Below are 15,185 nucleotides of genomic sequence, written 5' to 3'. Positions count from 1 at the left end.
GTTTCAAATAGGAAGGACAATTAAAGTAAACACATTTAAAGATGAACTGAACCCAGTGAAACTGCCTTTAAGTTTTAGGCTGCAACCAATTAAGTGATTCATACATACATCGGACAGGGGACTTCTCTCTGTGCTTGTCTTGTTAGATCTTATTTATCAGATTGATTTCAGTTTGTACATGTTAACGATGAATCCTCCATGAAGGCAAAAGTTAGGCACGGGGTTCCACAAGGTTCTGTTGGGAAGGACAGTAGTGCGTTTGGTTATTAGCAATAATTCATTCATTATGAAAATAAGATATTGTTAACCTTAAACAATAATTCGGGCACCAACTGTTGGGTCTGTGAGGAACACAGTTGATTATTTGCAATAATGATCAATTATCAAGGATAATTAACTAATTATGACAATTAATAGAATTATTAATATGAATTAACAAATATGGGGCACCACCCGGAAACCGGGACCAATAACCAAACAAGGTAGTCTCATAAATGGGAGTTCACCTAGAATGTTGATATCTGAGAGATATCAACATTCAAGGATGAACAAAGAAGGGTGAATTCGAGCTCTGACTCCTTCAATCAGCCACTTTTCACAATATTACACACAATAATGACAGAAGAACTTCTCTTTAAAGATATAACAGTGTTTATTAAACTTAGCAAAATTAACAAAGTTAACAAATGCTTCATTCAATAAACAACTATTCTAAAATCTAATTCTACCAAACAAAACACAAACAGCTATGTACAGGGTTGGACACATGCAGGGGAATGCATGAGCGTGCGTGCGTGCGTGCGTGTGTGTGTGTGTGTGTGTGTGAGCGTGCGTGTGACAAGATGGCGACGGGGCCTGATGTGATGACGTCGTCGGTCTGTGACGCGGACGTGGCTATGGGAGGAAGTCACGTCGCGCGAGAACCAGATGGCAGAAATGTGGCGGTGTATTGGTTAGACAGAAGCAAGACGGCGCCGCCTGGTGGACGGCGTCTCGCACTCACCCACTTCTGTGAAAAACGCACATGTATGATGGTGGATAAAGAAAGAAGCTTTGTCTGACGTTATCTGACCATCAGATGTGCAAAAGATGTCGGTGCGTGTATGTGTGTGTGCGCGCGCGTGTGTATGTGTTAGTCAGAAGAGAGAGGGAAGACGGAGAGAAAGCGGTCGTGAGAGGGAGAGAAACGGCTTTGTCCACAGACAGTGCACGTACGGATGGCAGTCTGTAACGCACGTTGTCTGGTTTCTGACCGACAAAGCAACTTACTTTCTCGCTCACGATGGCACAAACACAGCGGTAGTCCCGAACGGGACAAACACAAAACAGTCTAGCGTGGTGAACACAACTAAACAGGCAGCAAACTTAAAATACTCCGAAGAGTAGACAGAGAAAAATGGACTCGGCGGTCCGTCAACAGCACAACAAACAATAGCAAAGCTAAGAGCTAAATGCTAAACAACAGGAATTGATGCTGATAAGAACACACAATTAACACTGCCCCTGCCCAGACTTATGCCTCTTACTTGGGTCGCTTCAGAAAGCGAGCAGGGTGTGTGTGTAGTCCGTCGTTATGTCCGCCTTTGTCCTGGGCTCGGATGCAGACGGTGGCCGTTCTCGCACGGTCGGCGAAAAGTACGGCAGCTGGCTCTCGGCGGCGAGGCGGGGAGAACAGCATAGTCGACTCGGTGAAGAAGCGTTTCTTCCGTCTCGAGGAAATTGAGGACGCTGGTTGCAGCAGCGGTCTCTCTCGGATCCGGGAATGTGTTCGGGTGAACACGGGCGAAGTCTCGTCTCGTCCGGCGAGGGGAGTCTTCGATGAGGGGAAAACACGTGCGTGGGGTACCCCCTTTAGTCAGCTGACTCCAAGAGGAACTGTAGTTACTCCTAGCTCAGTGACATGGGAAAGGTGTGTGCTTCAGGGCACATTCAGTTTTTAAAGGGGCGGTGATGTCATGGCTGCATCATCAGGACGCTCCGCTGTGCAGGAGCGTCTCCGCCAATGAGACTGTATGTTGACTGCTCCCTGCTGAGGTGTGAAAATCGCAAAGCATCCTTGGAAATGGAGTTTGCAACGGACTCCCATTGTCTAAGCAGCATTTTTGGCGCTATTCGTTTGTCTCGGGGAAAACAAAGGAATAAAGCACCTCGTGGTCAGGCCTCACAGGTTACATGTAGGCCTTCTTTGTGTGACCTCATGGTTTGAGGCCCAACAGTTCTGTGCTTGGACCAATACTATTTAAAGATGGCAGTGCGAGTAGACGCAGCGGCCCAGCACTCTCCAATACTTAGCAGCTCTGTGTCTTTCAAGACCTACACTGTAAAAAAAAAACTGTTGTTTTTACAGGAAAACGCTGGCAGCTGTGGTTACCAGAGAATTCCTGTAAAAAATACAGCAGCACAGTAGACAACTTTACAGACGAAATATGTAAATTGATTTACAGTGAATGAAATCACGGCTGAATCACATTAAAAAACTGTTAAGTCTACAATTTTTTTTTTGTTAATTTCACATAACGGTGTTGTATATAAATAGACCATTTCCTGTATTTTTTACATGTAATAACTGCTAATTGTGCATCAATAAATGATAAAATTAACAGGGAAATATCAAACAAAAACTAATTTAAACCGGTAGAACAACAGTAAAACTCTGCATTTTAAATGGAATGGTTCTGTATATTATATATAAAATCTCTTCAAAATATGCTGTGTTTTTATGTTTTAATAATCAAGTTATAATGTAAAATTTACGTATAAACCTGCAAAAATACATCTTGAGAAAAGACGAGAGAAAAATATCACTTTTGGGAAATTTATTTAACAGCAATAATAGTTGTAAACAACTGGATGCATTTTTTTCAACAGATACAACATGCAAAGAAGCTACATATAATGGTTCTTGAACTATGACTGAATCCAAGTTGAGATACTCCAGAAGATTAGCCTCTTTAAATCTGGACATTTTTAACAAACTTTAACAAACAAAGTTTAAGTGTCAGGCACACAACAACAACCCAATTCAATCAAAATTTTGTTTACATTCTGAATGTTCCACAGTATGGCATAAAACTTATCTATCTCCATGGAGACAATCACGTGATGCCAACAGGCCAAGTTACAGGTCAGATCTGTGGAGAGGCGTACCCCCTCAAAATAAGAATGCACGTTTGTTAAGGTATTTTTGCAAAATAACAAAAATTACGTTGTGCCTTAATTACCATAATACACATTGTGGATTGAACAAAGCGAAAAGTAACAGTACCTCTTCTCAAACAAACAGTCAGAGTGCACAGAAGGAGTCCATATTTAGGCTTAACGCCACTCGTGATCGGAGAGGTCCTGGATCAGGGTGAGGACTCGAGGGTTCAGATTGAGACGACGCTTCGAGTTTTTATTCTCCACCTTAGTTCCTTTTTCTGGGTTTATCGAGAAAAAACACCTGTAGAATAAAAGCATATTAAGCATTTTAATTGATCAGTTAAAAAAAAAAACTTCATGTGTTCTTAACTTATTTACTTCGTGGATGTTTTTAAAGCCAAAACGTGGCTTGTTCCCATGAACTGCTATAAAAATAGTATATTTTGATATTTTTTTCTACTTTAAACATGTCACTCTTTTAGAGTCTGAAATATACATATCAAATATTAATTATATTTTTAGCTTTTTAACCCTTTCAATGCCAGTATGTTTACATAACTCTACATAATGCTGTTTTTATACAAAAAAAACTAAATAATTTCCATTAAATGCATTTAGTGAGTACACATACACAACATTATCCGACATCAATAGCACACACACTTTTCTTCCAGAAAACAATAAAAAGTGTGAAACTTTGCGGCATGCTTTGAATGGGTAAAAGTGGTGCCACCTGATGGACAAATATAAAAACTACAAATTGAAAGCCTGTGGTCCAAACCGAAATCTTAACATAAAGGAATGCATTAGTTTTTGTCAAGATAAACGTGGGATCAAAAATAGTGGTTTTAATGGGTTTCAATGGGGCAGTTTTTGGCCCTAGGAACTATTAAGGCAGTTTTTGTGTAGCTTAGCCATTTTAGGCTTAATTAAAGTACAGGTCTGAGAAATGCCATGCCATGTTTACTCACCTTTGAAGAAACTCCAGAGTTGAAGCCAGCTCAGATGGATAATGGATGTTGAAACAGAAGTAGCTCCCGAACATGAGGCACAATGCAGAAATGAAGGAGGAGATGTTTGTGTTGATGAGGTTCCGATCCAGACTCAGCATGTACCTTGTTGAGGAATAGCAGGACTGTCCTATGAACAAATTATTTAACAGGTTATATTAATAAGCGCTGCACTCACATGACAGATTCTATAAACAGTGCAATTAAAAAAAAGAGATATGAAACAGACTTACCACAGACAATAACAGCAGGTGTCAGAGGCACTTGCTCCAGTTGGACCTCTTCTGCCAGACAGGTATCTTCTACATGGAAGAACATGGACTCCTCCTTCTCATCAAAGTAGCTGAGCAGAAGCAGGACCATCTCTTTCACATCATCTGAGCAGCCACTCTGCTGTCCCCGCATCCTCTGAAGCCTTGCATAAGTCTGAAGGAACTTATTACTCTTGGTGACATAAACTGTGGTCATGTAGTTGAGAAGCCTTTTTCCCTTCAAATCCAAATTTCGCGTGAATGTCTCTTTGAGGTCAATCCCAGTGAGTTCCTTGAAGTGGACCGACATGCCAAGTTCGTCAAACCAAAATGGCCACTCCTCTCGAAGGCTTTTGATACTTTTTCCCTGGTTGACATGTTGACGCTGTGTGTAAAAAGTGGACTTCATTAGACATTTTACCTCCTCTGGATTGGCATCAGATTGTTGGAACATCTCCTTGAGTTTTTCCTTCTTTTGGTGCTGGCTCTCTTGAGTTTCTTCACGGGGCAGAAATTTCACATTCCATTTAATGCATCCGTAAGTGTCCTGCATTGCTGCTCTCTCTTCTAATGGGATCTCATCTGTGTGGTCTGAGTCATCAGCCTGATGTTTTCTTTTTCTTATTTTGGGTGTTGAAGTGCGCCTCACATTTTCGATTCTGTTTTGCAGCTGTTTTACAAGGGAATGGTAGCCTGTTCCAACAATATCGCCCTCTATTACATCTTGCAGAGAATTGGGATATTTTCCCACCATTTGCTTTGCAACATCAGTTGAATGCTTTTTACCTACATGGGGGCATTTTTCCATCATCTCAGTCACAACAATCCGGACCATTTGCCTCCTCAGTTTTGGGCCTGGCCTTTTTCCCCTCTCCAAAGAATCCATCACTTCCTCAGGAAATTTACTCCATGGAATTTCAAAGTTGTCTTCCCACTGTGTGTCAAGTCCTAGGCTGCTGGAGGAGGTTGACGATGAACTTTGGGGTGAAACAGAGAGCGATGACAGCAGTTGGGTAGGTGAGGCTTCCACAGATGATAGTGAGCTGTTCTCGGGAGTTTGGTCTTTAAATGACAAAAAAATAAGATTATGATTCACATTGTACAATATTACACAATGTCCATGTCTGCTTTTGCTGTTGAATAGCTGTGTGTTGTGGTGTTTTTACTTACATTTCTGTTTCCAAACAGAAAGAAGCTTTCTGGCTTGTACAGGTCTTAATACTGTCATCAAATCAGCCTCCGTTACGAAGCGTAGATCATCATACGTCTCGACTCCAATGGACTGCAAGTGCTCTTCCAGGATGTTTTTGTTTACTACTTGAAGTTCTGGTAGGGCTTCCATGATGGCGACATCTAGGAAGGTTCGCCCTGAGTCACTCATATTTACACTGAAGAAGAAATGCAGAACAGAAAAAATATACAGTACATACACTTAACAGAACAGGGACATGCATCAGGTAACACTTATATTAATGTCAAACTAACAGTCCAATTAACAGCTTTAATTGGACTTTATTTTGCCACAATACTGTGTTTTAGTGGAATGACTTGGAATCCATTAAGAATATATGATACCAAAGGATAGAAATCAGGCAGGTCATTAATGTTGATACATTGTAACCCAAGACTGTCCTTTGTCACAGAATACAGATGGTATTCTGAGAGGAAGATGCCTTTGTGGATATCCATCAAAACATACACAGATGTGTCATTTTGAATCAAGATGAGTAGAAGTTCACCAAACTCCATATACTCATCATTTCTGTACACAAGAAACTGTCCTTTTTTATATGCAGTGCCCTTGTACTGAATATCTGTGGCAACTGTGGTATTGCTTTCTGAAAAGGCTAACTCCCTGACTGCATGTTTAATAGCGTCACTGTAGAGGTTGGGATAAAACGCACAGCTGTCCTTCACTTGCAGTAGTTTACTGCATTCTTGCCCAGCTAAAAGATATGCCTGATACATCTGATGACGCTCTGACAATGTTTGACAAATATTTTTGAAGTTTTTCAAGTGTCTGGCACATCTTTTAAAATAACTGTGTTTACTTTCAAACCTAAGCGTCCATAATCTCCTCAATGGACCAAATTTCAACGACAGTGCTGAATAATGGCGCAAATAGTGGTGCTTGGGTTTGAGTTGAATTTCAGGAAACATCATCTTTCTCAACTCCAAATATTCTTGGATCAAAATGTCAAGATATGCTATCTGGGACAAGGAAATGTTCTGAGCACAAATAAGATCCACAATGTCTTTTAGCTGGAGAGCTAACTGCCATACTTCATCCTCATGATTTTGCACTTTGTCACCAATCAAAACTGGTAGCAATCTCAGAAGGTTCCAGTTTTGAATGGCTTGCCCTGATAACTTGGCTCCGTCAGGTTTGACAGCACATGGCTTTGTGAGTGCTTCAGATCCTTTGTACTTAAACTGTTTGATGCGCCTGTTTAAGAGTGAGTATGTGAACCATTTTTTCATTTTTATAATGTTCTTCAAGTACAGTGCTAGATCATATGACAAGACTCCTTCAAAGAGGTCATGACCTAAACAAGGCGGGAGACCAGGTTGGGATACGTGAAAAGACTCAAGGGTATTAAAGATAGAGTTTACCTTTATTCCTCTGACGTCTTGGATGTTTTCAGCCTGGAGATCAGCAACAGCTGTGTCATACGTCTCTGGGGTGCGTGGAGGACCACAGGCATTTGGATCAGCCTCAAACTCACTTCTCGTGATGTCACAGTACCTGCAAAAATATTGAGAGCGGCTGAAGTTCTCTGTAAACCCACCTATGCAATGAGAACCAAGGTTATCCCCAGCAATGCAGTAGAGACCCCCTTTTACTGTTTTTCCATCTACATTTATTCCATCTGTCTCCAAGGATTTCAGATCTGCCAACAACTCTGAGAAAACTTTGGCTATTCCAAAACGCTTTAAGTCATTCTCAACACACAACAAGACTAAAAACATATTATCAGTATTTGAACGCAAATGAATGGGTAAATTTGCTAATGAAAGATAAACTGCAAGAACTTTGTGTGTCTTTTTAGCAGAACCCAGGGGATTCACAATTTCAAATGAATCTTGATACAAAATCAGTTTGAGGCTTTCAGGGTTTTCATTAAAGAACTGGTGACATTTGAAAATTTTTCCATCATATAAATCCGTAAAAACCTCTACATCAGGATCTCCAAACTGTTGTGGCTGTGCATTCCTCCATAACTGGGAGTGCAAAAAGCTCTTCAGAGTTTCTGCCACTGGTATGTAGTACGCAAATTTTTGTGTCATGTTTTCATCCATTCCCAATAGCACTTTTTGGGGTTCCGTGTACTTAAACATTTTTGTGAATGTCTGATTTCTGGTGTATGTTGTTCTTAATTGTCCCTGATGACAGGCAGAGAACAAATCTGACTCTTTAATGCAGTCACATATTTTAGTGACTGCTTCATCTGATAGGCTCATATCATTTTTTAATAAAGAACTTACTTTAGTTATTGTGTAGGCTTGACCTAACTCGTGCACATTTTGCATCTCCTCAACAATAGTCTGTATAGTAGAGGCAGGAATAAGCAGCTGTCCTTGCAGTTTAAGGTAAAAGAGACACATGTTTCTGAGATAAGACTGACTATCATTCTCTGGCATATCACTGGCTGCACTAGCTGTTGGCATGGCTTCATGTGTGCTTTCTGAATCATCTGTACTGGCAATGACATTTGGGGGCTGAAGGCGAGTTTCCTTGTACATGTCATCAATACCATCAGGGGAGCATGCTTTATGCTTCCTACACATGTGAGAAGTAAATGATGACTTTTTTGTAAACACATGCTTACAACCACTTACTGGACATGACACAGACCTGCCCTCTCCAAAATGATCATTTAAGTGAGACACTAGCTCTTTCACCGTGTGTAAATTGCGGGCACATAATGAAACTGCGCATTTTAAATCCGCAACAACAGCTTTAGGAGCAGCTTGCGGTGCAGGTGCATTGTGCACACGATAAAAATGGCCCTTGAAAGCTGAGTAAGTGGTAAATGTTTGACTACAGTTGGCGCCAGCACATTTGAAAAGACAATGAGGCTCATTCCTATGTACTCTGCAATGCAGTACATAGCCTCTTAATGTAACAAATTTGCTTTTACAAAAGACGCAGGTGATCATTTTTAGGATTTCAAATGTTTGCCTGTGCTTTTCAGCTGAATTAAGTTATCACACATTGAGCTAACGTTACTGGTCTTAAATATGGACTGGTGCTAGCTAGCTAGCTTTCAGCACACATTTTCGTCTGGTCTCGAAAAAAGAGTAGCCTAAATATGAAGCTTACCTTCCAATTGAACAGCCACAGACCCTCCAAAAAACTTGTAGATTTGTCCTAAAATCTTTTAAAATGAAGTGGTCCGAAGATTTCTGCTCCGTTCTCTGCTCTGCAGACTGCACACTGGCTCCTTAGTGACGCTAACGGCTAATGGTTCGCGCTTCTCCCGCCCTCACGTCATTATCCAATCAGAGACGAACTTCAGCTGCGCACTTTTAAATTTCAAAATTAGGAGGACTCAGTGCACAATGAGAGAGTAAAAGTACAAGTGGTTAGAGGTGGCACTGTTAGGTTGTTTAGCCTGTGAAAATGATAATGATAAAGACTAAAAGAAACATAAAGCATACAAGGATTAGGACTGAACAGTGTTACTTTGCATATATCAATAATTTGAATGTCTTATACACACACTCTACAATATGCTACAAATAGCCTAAATTATAAATGCAATGTTATTAAAATTGTATATTTTTTATATTTAAATAGATAGGTAACCTCTCAGGTTCACAATAAAACTTTTTTGTGAAAACATTTTAAATAGGCCTACGTCAATTTGCATCATTTTATCAATCATGTTAAAATTACAGCATAAACTTGTAAAGTGACTTACATATATTTGTATTTTTTAAAACAACTGACTAAAACTATAGTTTTTACAATATTTGCATGTGAAATTAACTAAATTGTTTTGTTATGAGTATTACAGTATTTCTCTGTTTTTGTTACCAATATTTGTAGTTTTAACAAATAAATTTGATTGTAATCACATATTGTTGTTGTAAATATAACAAAAACATTCTGTTTAATAGTTTCCAAAAATTCACTGTACTTTAAACAAAAAATATATGTTTTTGAGTTTACAATACTTTTCTGTAGGGATTTTACATAGTTTTTATGTAAATTTCACAGTCATTTTTTACAGTGTACACCCGAACCGAAATCTTGCGGATTAGAGACTATTGTACTGCATGTGTCCCCGTAGAGCTCAGCTCTTCCCCAGAAGACATCACTTGCTCCGCGAAGCAAACCAAGATCGACAGGCACAGACAGCGATGCAAGAGGAAGCAGAAACAAGGCAAACGAGCTGGGAGCTGTGCTAGGTTACGCTTAGCCCCGCATAAACCTGCTCTACCCAGTGTCTTTCTGGCCAATGCTCGCTCTCTCACTAACAAGCTAGACAATCTGAGACTATGGACTTCCTACCATCGCTTGGACAGCTGCATTATGATGATAACAGAGACCTGATTACATGAAAACATCCCAGACACAGCCGTGGAGCTAGCAGGCCGCACCGTCCACTGAGCAGACCGCACCACCGACTCCGGTAAAACAACTGGTGCACAGACACTATTGTTACTGAAAGACACTGCTGCCCCGACTTGGACTTTCTAATGTTGAAATGCAGACCCTTCTACCTGCCAAGGGAATTCTCAGCAGTCTTTATCACAGCTGTGTATGTCCACCCTCGTGCTAATGCTAAGCTAGCTATGAGCAAGCTACACGATGCCATCAGCAGGCAACAAAACAAGCTACCGGACAGTATTTTCATAGTGGCAGGTGACTTCAACCACTCCAATCTCAAGACAGTTTTGCCCAAATTTCACAAGAATGTTGATGTTAAAACAAGGACGGGCAAAACACTGGACCAGGTGTACACAAACATCCCCGGAGCCTACAAAACTCACCCATCACCCCACCTTGGGCAGTCTGATCATTTGTCCCTCTTTCTGACTCCAGAATACAAACCCCTCATCTGCAGATCCAAACCACAGACCAAAACAGTACAGATCTGGACTGAGGGAGCAGAATCATCACTGCAGGACTGTTTTGAGGACACAATGTAGGAGCTCTTTGATCAGTCAGAGATTGAGCACTACACCTCCACAGTGCTGTCATACATCAACTTCTGTATTGACAATATTACAGTAAAAAAAGCAAATTAAGGTGTTCCCTAATCAAAAACCTGGTTTAACAGCAGTGTGCGGTCACTGATCAAAGCTCAGGATGCAGCACTCAGGTCAGGAGACAGAGAGGCATACAGGACATCTAGGGCAGATCTGAGGAGAGGCATTAAAGGTGCTAAACAAAAGTACAAACAGCGCATTGAGGACAACTTCAAGGATGAGCACCACCAGGCCATGTGGCAAGGCATCAGGAAAATAACTGACTACAAACACAGCCACAGCCCCCTCTTCTCAATTGACACCTCCCTCCCTGAACAGCTCAACACATTCTTTGGCCGCTTTGAGGACAGTTCCAATAAGGGACAAGCCATACTCACCACCCCACAAGAGAGTGAGCAGCCACTCACACTCCACCACTATCAGGTCAAGTGGGTTCTACAAAATATAAACAGCAGGAAGGCAGCTGGTCCAGATGGTGTTCCGGACCTAGCACTGAAGGCATGTGCCGACCAGCTTGCTGCGGTTTTCACAGACATCTTTAACCAGTCACTACAACAAGCCACAGTTCCTACCTGTCTGAAAACTGCAACGATCATCCCTGTGCCAAAGACCTTAGCAGTCACAAGCCGAAATGATTACCGGCCTGTTGCCCTCACACTGGTAATCATGAAATGCTTTGAGAGACTGGTTCTGTCCAACATCAAGGCCTGCATCCCCCACATCTTGACCAACACCAGTTTGCCTACAAGGCTAATAGATCCACTGATGACCCATCTCACTAGTACTTTACACTAGAAAACACCTAGAAAACCCCAACACCTATGTCAGGATGCTTTTTTGACTTCAGTTCAGTTTTCAGCTCCATCAACCCACACAAACTGGTCAACAAACTGCAGACACTTGGTCTTAACACCTCTCTCTGTCTGTGGATCATGGACTTTCTCACCAACAGACCCCAGCATGTGAGACTAGGCAATCTCACCTCCTCTACTATCATCTTCAGCACTGGTGCCCCCCCAAGGCTGTGTCCTCAGTCCACTCCTACTCTCTTTTCACCTACGACCGCACTCCCTCCCACAGGTCCAATGGCATAATCAAATTCGCAGACGACACAACCATAGCGGGTCTGATTACAAATAACGAGGAAACCGCCTACAGGGAGGAGGTCAAGATACTGTCTACATGGTGTAACAACAACAACTTCATTCTCAACATCAAAAAGACAAAGAAAGTCATCATAGACTTCAGGAAAAACAAGAAAGCACACCACACTGGACTACACATCAACAGGGAGGAGGTGGAACGGGTCCCCAGCTTTAAATATCTTGGACTCTACATATCAGAGGACCTGACCTGGAGTGTGAACACTGCACACCTGGTCAAGAAGGCCCAGCAGTGCCTTTTCTTCCTGAGAACTCTGAGGCGTAACAAACTCCCCCAGAAACTCCTGATAAACTTCTACCGCTGCACAATAGAGAGTATCCTTACATACTGCTGCACAATCTGGTACTCCAGCTGCACTGCGGAGGAGAGGAAGAACTTACAGCAGATAGTGAAGACAGCTCAGTGGATTGTTGGCTCCCCACTTCCAAAACTGACCGACATCCACTCAAGCTGTCTTCTCAGATGTGCAGACAACATGAGGAGAGACACTTCACACCCTGGTCACCGCCTGTTCACCACCCTCCCCTCAGGCAGGCTCAGGGTCATTAGGGCATGGACCAACTATCTGAAAAACAGCTTTTTCCCTATTCATTCAATTCAATTTTAGTAAGTGCAGAATCACCATGTAGCATGGTCCCAACACATTTTACAGTTAAAAAGGACAACATACAGCAATCAATTTACAATAATAACAATTAAAAGTGAAACAACCACATTAAAAAAATCAATGTTAAAAAGATGTTAAAAGGTCATAGGCCTGGCTAAGTTTTAGGGGAGGCTGTAATGTAGTGAATAAAGGTAGGTAGGTAAACTGAACATGCTTCTTTAACATGTAATGGAAGGCCATTCCAGAGATAAGGGGCATGGTAGGCAAATGCTCTGAAGCCAACTGATTTTCTGTTAAATGAAGGAATGACCAGGAGACCAGCATTGATAAATCACAGAGGGCGTGCTGGTGTATATGGTGTAATTAGCTCTGATAGGTAAGGTGGTGCAAGTCCATGCAAGGCCTTATAAGTTAAAAGAAGAACCTTAAAATCAGCTCTAGCTTGCACTATTAACCAGTGAAGAGAGGCCAGAATGGGTGTGATATGGTCAAATTTTCTGGATTTTGTCAAGATTCTGAACAAGCTGCAGGCCTCTATTAGAACAAGTTGGAAGACCAGAAAAAAGGACATTACAATAATCAAGTCTGGAAGATACAAATGCATGGATTAATGAAGAAGAGGTGATAAAAGGTAGACAGGTGGTAGTTAAAGCACATTTTGAACACTATAATGTTTTGATAAATGTATAAGCTCCTACCTCAGAGTCAGAAAGAGTTCATTTTTTAAATAAGATTGGTATTATTTTAAATGTTGTTTTGAGGAGATTTTAATTGTACAGAAAATGATGTAGTAGATAGAAATCACGTTGAACCTCATGCTGCTTCAAAATGTACAATGTCTCATTTAGTAAAAGCTCAGAGTTTGGTTGATGTCTGGAGGGAATTGCATTACATGGAAAGGCAGTGTACATGGTTGCATGATAATAGTATCATTTCTTTGGCTGGACTGGATCAATTTCATTGCTTCAAGCATCATTTTAATATGTTTAAAGGGTACAGAATAATACCTGTAGGATTTCCCATTCAATGACTATTCAGTGGTTATTTGTAATGTTTTTGTTGCAAACATTAATCATAGAAGTGCATATTGGCATTTTAACCCTGCCTTGCTTATGGATGTTAATTTTAAAGACAACTTTATATTCTTTTGGAGAGCTTTTAGATTCCAGAAAATCAGAATTTGCATCTTTAAGACAATGGTGGGATTATGGAAAAGTTGAAATTAGACAACTGTGCCAACAATACACTCTTGGTGTCACTCATACTATAATTAGATCCATGAATGATCTAGAGACGAAAATGGTGGAAATTCAAAGTTCAATAGAGATCACAGGGAATCGAGGTCAAATTGAGATTCTCAAATCCAAAAGAGCCGCACTGGCTGACCCAGTCACCCCAGGGATGTGCCCCCAGGACTGATGGACTTCCGGTGGAGTTTTCTTTAAAACTTTCTGGGCTGAGCCGTGTGATGACATCTTAAGTTTAAGCTGACATCTTTAATGAGAGTTTAATGACACTTATTGCCAAAGAGCTGCAGGAGAGCCATCCTTACAAAAAAAAGGTGATCTTCAGGATATAAAAAACTGGCAACCCATCTCTCTCCTGTGTGCTGATTATTAACTGCTGTCCAAGACCTTGGCCAACAGGCTGAGAAAGGTGATGACATACAGCATCCATCCAGACCAAATATACTGTGTGCCTGGCAGGTCAATCTTTGATAATATATCATTAATCAGAGATATTTTGGAAGTCTCTAGTTCTTTGGGCATAAAAACTGGTCTCTTTTCATTGGATCAGGAAAAGGCGTTTGACCGGGTTGAGCACCCTTACCTCTGGCAGCTCATGGAAAGGTTTGGCCTTAGCCCTGGTTTCATTGCCATGATCAAAGTAATGTATGAGGACACTGAGAGTGTGTTGAAAATCAACAGAGAATTAAGTAGACCTTTTAAAGTGTGTAGAGGGATACGGCAGGATTGTTCTATGTCAGGAATGTTGTATGCAATTTCAATAGAACCACTATTACATAAAATACGCTCTTGTATAGATGGTCTGGTTTTATCTGATTTTAACACAGAGCGTGTTTTATTGGCTTATGCTGATGCTTTTATTGCTGTTATTAAAAAAACAGGAAGAAATTGACAACTTAGAAAAATTGTGGCCAAATTTGAAAATGTTTCAGCAGCAAAAGTAAATTCGGAAAAAGGTGAGGCTTTGGCAGTGGGAAATAGGTCCTCTTGTTTACCCAGTCTCCCAGGAGGAATGAAATTGAAAAGAAATGGTTTGAAATATCTTGGAGTTTTTCTGAGAGATGAAGATGTAGTGAAGAGAACTGGGAAGGAGATTTAGATAGGGTAAAAGGAAAATTAACTAAATGGAAATGGCTTTTACCACAAATGTCATATAGAGGCCGGGCACTGATTATAAATATCTTGGTTTCTTCCACTTTGTGGCATAAACTGGCATGTATTGAGCCACCTACAGGCTTGCTACAGGAAATACAATCTGTTATTGTTGACTTTTTCTGGGATAAACTAAGGAAGAAGGGGGACATGGTTTAGTCCATCTTTCCAGTAGGTTAGCAACTTTTAGATTACAGTTTGTTCAATGTTACCTCACAGGCACAGATGATGTAGTATGGAGAAATTTGGCAAGTATCAAGTATCAAGAAAAACAGACAATTTAGGGTTGGATGCATCTCTGTTTCTATTGGATTCTAGGCTTGTACGACTGGATGGATTACCTTTGTTTTATCAGAGACTTTTTAAAGTATGGAACTTTTTTAAATGGAGTTAT

At 40.9% G+C, this 15,185-nt stretch overlaps 1 protein-coding gene across 2 annotated transcripts; it reads right to left on the bottom strand.

The window, feature by feature from the left end:
- Positions 1-2,801: 2,801 nt before the first annotated feature.
- Positions 2,802-9,437, bottom strand: LOC137188892 (uncharacterized). 2 transcript variants are annotated; one of them, XM_067598476.1, is made up of 7 exons: positions 8,727-9,437; positions 7,016-7,148; positions 5,573-5,790; positions 5,189-5,464; positions 4,385-5,095; positions 4,113-4,281; positions 2,802-3,442 (listed from the first exon to the last, which is right to left on the bottom strand). In XM_067598476.1, exons 3-7 carry the CDS (start codon positions 5,781-5,783, stop codon positions 3,316-3,318), a joined length of 1,494 nt encoding a protein of 497 aa, XP_067454577.1. In that variant the 5' UTR covers positions 5,784-5,790; positions 7,016-7,148; positions 8,727-9,437; the 3' UTR covers positions 2,802-3,315. The 2 variants fall into 2 exon arrangements, with proteins under 2 accessions (XP_067454577.1, XP_067454578.1); XM_067598477.1 differs by lacking the exons at positions 5,573-5,790; positions 7,016-7,148; positions 8,727-9,437 and having other exon boundaries at positions 5,193-5,217.
- Between the last annotated feature and the right edge of the window lie 5,748 nt (positions 9,438-15,185).

This window comes from Thunnus thynnus, chromosome 9 (assembly GCF_963924715.1).
Source record: "Thunnus thynnus chromosome 9, fThuThy2.1, whole genome shotgun sequence".
NCBI lineage: Eukaryota > Metazoa > Chordata > Actinopteri > Scombriformes > Scombridae > Thunnus > Thunnus thynnus.
This window is presented reverse-complemented; position numbering and strand designations above follow the sequence as displayed.

Coding starts and splice junctions, on each gene's coding strand:
- LOC137188892 (XM_067598476.1), bottom strand. CDS start 5,783: ATGAGTGACTCAGGGCGAACCTTCCTAGATGTCGCCATCATGGAAGCC. Junction 5,465..5,572: donor TTCTGTTTGGAAACAGAAAT/GTAAGTAAAAAC, acceptor TGTCATTTAAAG/ACCAAACTCCCGAGAACAGC. Junction 4,282..4,384: donor ACCTGCTGTTATTGTCTGTG/GTAAGTCTGTTT, acceptor ATTTGTTCATAG/GACAGTCCTGCTATTCCTCA.